At 33.1% G+C, this 9,134-nt stretch overlaps 1 protein-coding gene across 1 annotated transcript; it reads left to right on the top strand.

The window, feature by feature from the left end:
- Positions 1–1,693: 1,693 nt before the first annotated feature.
- LOC112689482 (delta-latroinsectotoxin-Lt1a-like) lies at positions 1,694–3,443 on the top strand. The gene is made up of 2 exons (XM_025563211.1): positions 1,694–2,757; positions 2,813–3,443. Exons 1-2 carry the CDS (start codon positions 1,694–1,696, stop codon positions 3,441–3,443), a joined length of 1,695 nt encoding a protein of 564 aa, XP_025418996.1.
- The last annotated feature ends 5,691 nt before the right edge of the window (positions 3,444–9,134 follow it).

The raw sequence follows: 9,134 nt of genomic DNA, 5'->3' as shown, positions 1-9,134 counted from the left end.
ATAAAATTTTAAATCCATTAGAAAAAGAACTAAAAAATATATTATGCACTTGGTTTGATGTCGATCTATTAGACCTGCATCAAATAACCTGGGATTCGCCTGCATCATTATTAGAAAGGCTAATAACGTATGAGGCGGTACACGAAATTTCTTCTTGGACCGACTTGAAAAATAGATTGGATCATGACCGTCTCTGTTTTGCTTTTTTTCATTATAAAATACCAACCGAACCCTTAATTTTTGTAGAAGTTGCATTAGTTAATGAAATTGCAAACAGTATTCAACATCTTTTAGATGAGTCAGTACCTTCAAATGATCCCAATGATGCAAGTATAGCCATATTTTATTCAATATCGAACACTCAAAAGGGGTTATCTGGCATTAGCCTTGGTAATTTTTTAATAAAAAGGGTCGTAGAAAAAACTATCACAAGAGTTTAAAAGCATAAAGAAATATGCAACTCTTTCGCCAATACCAGGATTTATAAAGTGGCTAAAAGAAAATTTGAATCAAGACGCTACTTTATTGGATAAATTACATATAGAACAAACTAGCGTGGAAATTTTACAAAACATAGAACAATTGCAAATTGATATTCAGTGTTCAAGTGAGATCAAACAATGCTTACTTAAGCTATGCACATACTATTTACTAAAGGCTAATGGCGGTGCTTGTGATCCAGTAGCACACTTTCACTTGAGTAATGGTGCATCGATAAAGCAACTAAACTGGATGGCAGATACTTCTGAAAAGGGCATTAAGCAATCCGCTGGAATAATGGTAAATTACTTATATGAATTATCTAAAATAGATAAAAATCACGAAAATTATATGCTTAATAAAGTGATTTCCTGCTCAAAGGAAGTATCATCTATATTAAAAGAATAACATTGTGTTTTATGCAGATTCCGCTAACAGCAGCGGAATCTTGATTTTGGCTAACTCTACACACTTTTTGGAGAGTGAGCTTGAGAGAGAGCTAGTTTCTCTGCTTTTAGCTCATCCATAATTGTTTTAATTTCAGGAAGCTCTTCATGACTTTTATATTTTAATACATATTCTTCTCTTTTACCGGAAACTTTATATTCATGTTCTTGATAAAGTGAGTATAGAAATCCAGCTCCAAAAATAACAATTGCTGCAAGCATCATATATTCAAGTGGTGTTTGTACCCTTTCCCTCAGATAAAAATATCGAGACAGTAGCATAAGAACGCAAGATCCTATTACTACTGCAATAGAACCAATTTTATTATGCGTGAAATACTTTTCATTGCGGCTTTGTTCATAATTTCTGTAAATAGTTGTGGCATGCTTTTGAAGATTCTTTTCATCCAGTACTGCGAGAAATGTTTTAAAATTATCATCACCAGTTTGCCGTATCCAATAATTTAACTGACTACTCATAATTTAACCTTCTATTAATAAAGATGATGCATTATGCATGATATTAATTATAAGTGTCAAGAATAGTAATGTTTTTGTTCTACTGAAAACTATAATATTAGACATAAATTAACTGACAAAAGATCTGATTTTTCCTTTTTAAAGCATCATTTTATCAAAATGTTTTTAACTCTTTCTCCGTTTTCTCTCGGAAATGCCAGATTTATATTGCATAAATTGCATTATTATTGTATACTTTAGAAATTAAGATTATTAGTTAAAAATTTAAATAAAATATTAGGCAGTATATGTTACAAGCTAATCCACTTGATAAACTATTAATTGATGCAGTAGAAAGTGCAGATATAGAAAAAGTCAAGCATTTATTAAACGAAGGAGCGAATCCTAATGCCATAAGATTAAACCAAAAAGAATACATTGTTAATCTTGTATTGGGTAAATCATTTCTTCCTCAGTTCGGCATTGCTCATGAAAGTAATCACATATCAGCTTTGGGTTATGCTATTAATCTTGCACACACGGAAATTGCTACGCTGCTTATTGACAACGGGGCAGACTTCAATGGTTATAGTCATTCTGCTGCTGAAATCACACATCTACATAATGCTTCTGCACTTGGTCGCATAGAGATAGTTAAGCTACTTCTAGGTTGTGATATAGATACTGGTGCTCGAAACATAGGCGGATATACAGCCTTACATTCGGCTGTCCGCTCTTTTGATTATTTTGGAGATGGAACAAAAATAGTAAAAGAAATAGTTAATTTGCTTCTTAATGGCAGAGTAGCAATTGATGCTCAAGATAAAGATGGAAAGACAGCTCTACATATTGCAGCTACATACAAGCGTGTAGAAATAACTGAACTGCTCCTTGATCGTGGAGCTGCAGATGTTAAAGATAGAGATGGCAATACCGCTCTACATGATGCTGCTACTTCTATATATAACAATGCAAAAACTGTAAGTTTGCTTTTAAAATATAATTTAGATGTTAACGCTAAGAATAAAGATGGTAAAACACCAATCAGTGCCGGATTAAAGAACAAGATTCTTCCTTCTGACCCTACTTTAAAAGCAGATGTTCTCTTTACTTTTTTAATTTACGGTGCCACCTTAAATGATGGTGATAGAGACAAGATAAATAAAGAACCTGACCTGCGAAATTGTTTAACAGCATTTGAAAAAATCAAAGCAATGCCTCATTGGGGTAATTTAATAGGAGTAAACGGGAATAGAAGTACAAGTACTATTGTTCAATATATAAATGATGAAAATAAAGGGCAGGAGCTGATTGAAGAATTCAAAAACATCAAAAAAGATTATAGTTCTCAGGAATTTATACATGAAAGCTTGTCAGGCTTTTTAGAATATGTATTAGAATATGTAATTTTAAAAAAATAATGATAGTGCTAGAAACTTGCGTTACTTTGCCGGTGTATTAAAAGAAGGAGAACGGACTAAGCTTCTTTCTGATGTAGCATCAAGTCGAATATTGTCATATATAACAAGTAATAGAGATCTAAATAATCTTAATTTAGCATATTTTAGTGATATCACTGGAAGCGAGTATGATAAATCAAAGACACCAGGGAACTTACAACTTAAGCAAGAGGCATTTGAAGAATATAAACAAAGTGAAGCAGCAGCAGCAAATGCATTACTTGATAAGCTAAAAAGTTGTAATAAAGAAAGTAATTTATTACAAAATGCGAATTCTTCACAGCCACATTTACAGATGCAGAAAGTTAGCCCAGAAGAAGACAATTTACTACAAAACGCAAATTCTTCACAATCCTTCTCTGCAAGTAAACAAGCAAAAAAGACTAGTCCAATAAAAAAAGCTATGTGTAGTACTATTCCTTTTATAGCAGTAGGAATTTACACTGCAGTAGTTTTATATTATGATACAACTCTTGATCCCATTATCGCTGCTGGCATTTTTATTGGAGCAGCAGTTTTTGTAGCTGCATGCTTTGCTGTAATGAAAATCTGTGAAAAAAAAGCAGAACTCAGACACAGGTACACGTATCGTTTCTGATAGTGACCTTGCTGCAAATTTCGTTTCGATGACCCATACTTATAAAATAAGTTAAATTAATTTGTTGTAACAACTGCACCATGACAATGCTTATATTTTTTCCCTGAATTACACGGGCATTTGTCATTTCTTGATACCTTAGGAAAGTTATTACTCTGTGTAGCGCGTAACCTGCTATTCATTTCATAATTATCTGCTAGTTTAAAGTGTGCTAAGCGATGGATAGTAAGTTCCTTCCATTTTTCAAGCATTGACTCAAACATTAAAAAAAGCTTCGCGTTTAAATTCATTTAGTGGATCCTTCTGTCCCATAGCACGTAAACCTATGCTCTGTCTTAAACTCTCTAAGGTTGAAAGGTGTTCTCGCCACAAATAATCAAGGGTCATTATCATCACTTGTTTTACTATTGTATTCCACAGATCAGTAATGTTCTGACTATTAAAATACTTCTCCCTTTCAGCAAAAAACTCTTGTACCTTATCATTTATATAGCTTAAAGCATCTTGTTTGTTCAAAAACTTTGCGAGAGATTCTTGATCAAACTTAATACCATACCTCTTATGAAGCTCACTTATTATACTTTCAATATGATCTTCATAATAGCTATCCTGCACCACGTTTTCTATTATATCTTCATTCACTTCACTATATACTTCAAGTAAATCATTAACTTCATTACCTAAGATATGGTTTCTCTGTTCAAAAATAACTTTACGTTGATTATTAATTACATCGTCAAACTTAAGTAAAGATTTGCGCACATCGTAATTTCTAGCCTCTACTTTTTTCTGTGCTTTTTCTAGAGCTTTATTAATCCAAGGATGATGAATAGCTTCATCATCTTTCAACCCTACCCTTTGTAAAAAGTTTCTCATTCTGTCCGAACCAAATATTCTTAGTAAATCATCCTCAAGCGATAAGAAAAATTTAGAAAGTCCAGGATCACCTTGTCTACCAGAACGTCCACGCAATTGATCATCTATCCTTCTACTCTCGTGTCTTTCGGTGCCAATAACACACAAACCACCAGCTTTGATTGCTATTTCTTTATCACTTTGCACCCTTTCAACTATTTCTTGATATTTCTTCTTTTTTTTCTCTTCATCTTTTATTTTACCAAGTTCTATTTTTGCAATCATTTCAGCATTGCCACCAAGCTGGATATCAGTTCCTCGTCCCGCCATATTGGTTGCAATAGTAATATTACCCGGCACTCCTGCTTGCGCAATTATGTAAGCTTCTTGTTCATGATAACGAGCATTTAAAACCGAATGTCTTAGGGAATGACGGTGTAAAAGTTCAGAAAGTTCTTCCGACTTTTCAATGCTTACTGTGCCAACAAGCACCGGCTGCAGACGCTCGTGACACTCTTTTATAAATTTCAATACAGAATTATATTTTTCTTTTTCTGTACCATAAATTTCATCATTCATATCCAGTCGCTTTACAAGTACATTGGTTGGGATTTTTACTACATTTAACCTATATATATCGCGAAACTCTTCTGCTTCTGTTGAAGCTGTTCCAGTCATACCAGAAAGTTTATTATACATACGAAAGTAATTTTGAAACGTTACTGAAGCTAAAGTTTGATTTTCATATTGAATTTCAAGATTTTCCTTAGCTTCAAGTGCCTGGTGAAGACCGTCAGAATATCTTCTACCCTCCATCATCCGTCCAGTGAATTCATCGATAATTATTACCCTACCTTCTTTTACAATATAATCTTTATCAATCGTAAACAGTTTTTTGCGCACGTAATGCCTGATCTATATAGTGAGTCATTATCATGTTATTAGTGTCGTAAAGTGAAGAATTTCCTGCAATGAGATTATACGATTTTAACAGTTCTTCTACACGTGAAATGCCATCTTCAGTTAAAAACACTGTTCTATTCTTTTCATCTAGTTCATAGTCAGCATCCTCTAACTTGGTGACTATTTTATTAATATATTTATATATCTGATTATCTTCCTCAATTTGACCAGAAATAATCAGCGGAGTACGAGCTTCATCAATTAAAATAGAGTCCACTTCATCTACTATTGCATAATTAAAGTTTCTTTGAACCATATCACTTTGAGAAAATTTCATATTATCTCGCAAGTAGTCAAAAGCTAGTTCATTGTTTGTTGAATATACGATATCAGCACTATAAGCTTCCTTCCTTTCTTCATCTGTCAAATTGTTGGTAATAAACGCAACAGATACACCCAAAGAATTATATAGCTTACTCATCCATTCTGTATCTCTCTTTGCAAGATAATCGTTGACAGTTACTACGTGCACTCCTTTACCATCCAAAGAGTTAAGGTATGCAGCTAAGGTTGCAACAAGTGTTTTCCCCTCCCCTGTTTTCATTTCTGCTATCATACCATTATGAAGTACCATGCCCCCAATGAGTTGAACATCAAAGTGTCTCATATTAAGAAATCTTCTAGATGCTTCACGCACAACAGCAAATGCAGGCACAAGTATGTCGTTTAATGTTTCTCCATCTTTTAGCCTTTGCTTAAATTCTTGAGTTTTATTCAACAAATCTTGATCTGATAAACTTTGAATCTCTGGCTCTAATGCATTGATTTGCTTAACAATTTTTCTGAAGGACTTCATTATTCTCGTTGATCCAGATATTCTTTTTTATAACAAAAAGTGATAATGTAAAAATAGAAGATATAATGATAGCTATTAAAACAATAGTAAGATTTAGCATGACTGAATAGTACTTACTTAATTCGTAATTATATTACTAAATGTAGTTCGCGGCAATGATATATTTGGATCAAGTAAAGATTGCAACTACTTGTTTTATTAGTATAATCACTGAAGTTTATATGAATATGTTTGAGATGGTAGAGAAAGAAGATCAATTTAGCTTTACATCAATAAACCTAAAAAAAAGCAAAAGGGTTTATGAAAATGTACCCAAAAGGTAAAGAGGGCGGCGCCGTTATGCAATTATTATATCTGGTCCAAGAGCAGGTTGGATGGATACCTGAACTTGCCATGCGTTACGTTGCTGACTTATTGAATGTTCCACACATGCGTGTATATGAAGTAGCAAATTTCTATACTATGTATAACATGAATCCAGTGGGTAAATATTTAATACAAGTCTGCAGAACTACACCTTGTTGGCTGTGTAATAGTGAAGAAATTCTAGATGCCTTCAAAAAGAAACTAGGAATTAATATTGGTGAAACCACTAAGGATAATCTATTTACTCTCATAGAAGTTGAATGCCTTGGTGTATGTGTTAATGCTCCTGTAGTGCAAATCAACAACGATTTCTATGAAAATCTTACTCCTGAAAAAGTGGAAGACATCATAACAAAGCTTTCCAATGAGTAGTCCCCATAAGATAGCTAATCGATCTCTTTCGCAACCTATTTACGATGAAAAATGTTTTGCATTTTCAGTACATAAGCAATCTGGTTCCGCAAGAGTAGGAACAATTCAAACTCCACATGGTGATATAAAAACACCAGCTTTTATATTTTGTGCAACAAAAGCTGCAATTAAAGCTGCAGATATAGAAAGAATCAATGAAGCAGGCACTCAAATAATACTTTCTAATACTTATCACTTGATGCTTCAACCAGGAGAGGATACTGTTGCCAAACTCGGTGGCCTACATAAAATGATGGGCTGGAATAAACCAATGTTAACTGATTCAGGTGGATATCAGATATTTAGTTTAGGCCATGGATCAGTTTCAGATGAAATAAAAGGAGTAAGAAGCAAGCAAAAAACATTGATAAAAATTAATGAAGATGGGGCAATTTTCCGTTCGTATATTAATGGCAAAATTTACTGCTTAACACCTGAAAAATCTATACAAATTCAGCAAAAATTGGTAGCAGATTTAATTGTAGTGTTAGATGAATGCACTCCTTTTCATGTAAGTAAAGAATATACTGAGAGGTCAATGCTCATGAGCCACAAATGGGCTGAACGCTGTTTAACTGAACTTGAAAAAAATAACTGTAATAGACAAGCCCTATATGGCATTAGTCAGGGAGGAATATATCAGGATCTGCGTAGAGAAAGTTGTAATTTCATCAACAGCCTACCATTTTTCGGTCAAGCGATAGGTGGATCACTCGGTCAGAATAAACAGCAGATGTATGACGTTGTTTCTTTTACCATAGAACACTTGAAAAAAAGATAGACCTACTCATCTGCTTGGAATTGGTGGAATTGTAGACATCTTTCATGGGGTAAACTTAGGAATTGATACGTTCGATTGCGTTCATCCAACTCGGTTAGCAAGGCATGGCGGAGCATTAGTAAAGATAAAGAATAGAAATTCCCTCTCTTCACAATGCAAAGAGCATATTAACTTACGAAATCAACAATTTGAGCTAGATGAAAATCCAATTGAAAGTGATTGCTCATGTTTTACTTGCCAAAGACACTCAAAAGCTTATATACATCATTTATTAAAAGCAAGAGAACTATTAGCTTATACATTGATTACTATTCATAATGTCTTTTTTATGAATAAGTTAATGGAAGCAATAAGACAAGCTATATTAGAAGATAGGCTAGATCAAGAAAGAAGTAATTGGGTATAATATCTAAATAATTAATACAGTTAGTTACTCTTTACTATTTCTTCACTAAAGCGTGCATAATTACATCTAAGTTAGATATGGAGGATTTTATTGCAATGACTAAAAAACAGAAAGTAACAAAAGAACCTATAGATCCAACAAACCTAAAGGTTACAGGAACACTCAATAAAGAGAATGAAAAAATAAAAAAAAAGTGGGGGAATTAAAAACATATTTAAATTTAAAGGTTTTCATCAGGGTTCAAAACAAACAAATCAAGTAACAAAATCACCTATGGCTCCAACAAACCTAAATGTTACAGGGGTAATAGATAAAGAGGATCATGGAGCAGCACAAACAAATCAAGTAATAGAAGCACCTGTAAATCCTATAGAAATGGGTGAAAATGGAACAGCAAAAAAAAAAATTGGGAACTATAACAAAACTTAAAGTTCGTATTTTTAATAAACAATACATTTCTACACTGATAAAAGAATTAAAAGAAATAAATGCTCAACTATTAAAAAATAAAGACGGTAAAATAGATGAAAAAATCAAAGCAGAGTTAATAGAAGGATATAATATTAGATTTGAAAGCAATACTTTATTGGAAGTAATATATAAGAATCAGGAGTATAACTATAACACTACACCATTGCTTTTAGCTGTACAATCAAACCTTACTGAAGTAGCACAAGCAATTTTAAGCATAACAGACGCAAACCTTCATATACAAGATAATGAAGGTATGAATGTTCTGCACTATGCTGCTAAAAATAATGATGAACTAACGGTAAAAACACTTTTACAGAAAAAACTACAGGTTAATGTAGAAGACAAAAAAGGAAAAAACTGCTTTACATTATGCTGCTTTAAATGGTCATATAGATGTAATAAAGGCTCTAATAGCAGGAGGTGCAGATATTAATGTTAAAGATAAAGATGGCAACACTGCTTTGCATCACGCTACCGAGAATAATTATTATTCAATAGTAAAGACACTTTTGCAGCATGGAGCAAACATTAACGCATTAGACAAAAACAGAAAAACTCCTTTATTTTATGCTTTAACAAAGAATCATTCTATATTAGCGAACTTTATGATGACAAAAGGAGCACTACTTGAGATTAAAG

The sequence above is a fragment of the Sipha flava genome, unplaced genomic scaffold, assembly GCF_003268045.1.
Source record: "Sipha flava isolate LNK unplaced genomic scaffold, YSA_version1 44873_pilon_pilon, whole genome shotgun sequence".
Lineage (NCBI taxonomy): Eukaryota > Metazoa > Arthropoda > Insecta > Hemiptera > Aphididae > Sipha > Sipha flava.
The sequence above is the reverse complement of the archived record's forward strand: the minus strand, read 5'-3'. Positions and strand labels throughout refer to the sequence as shown.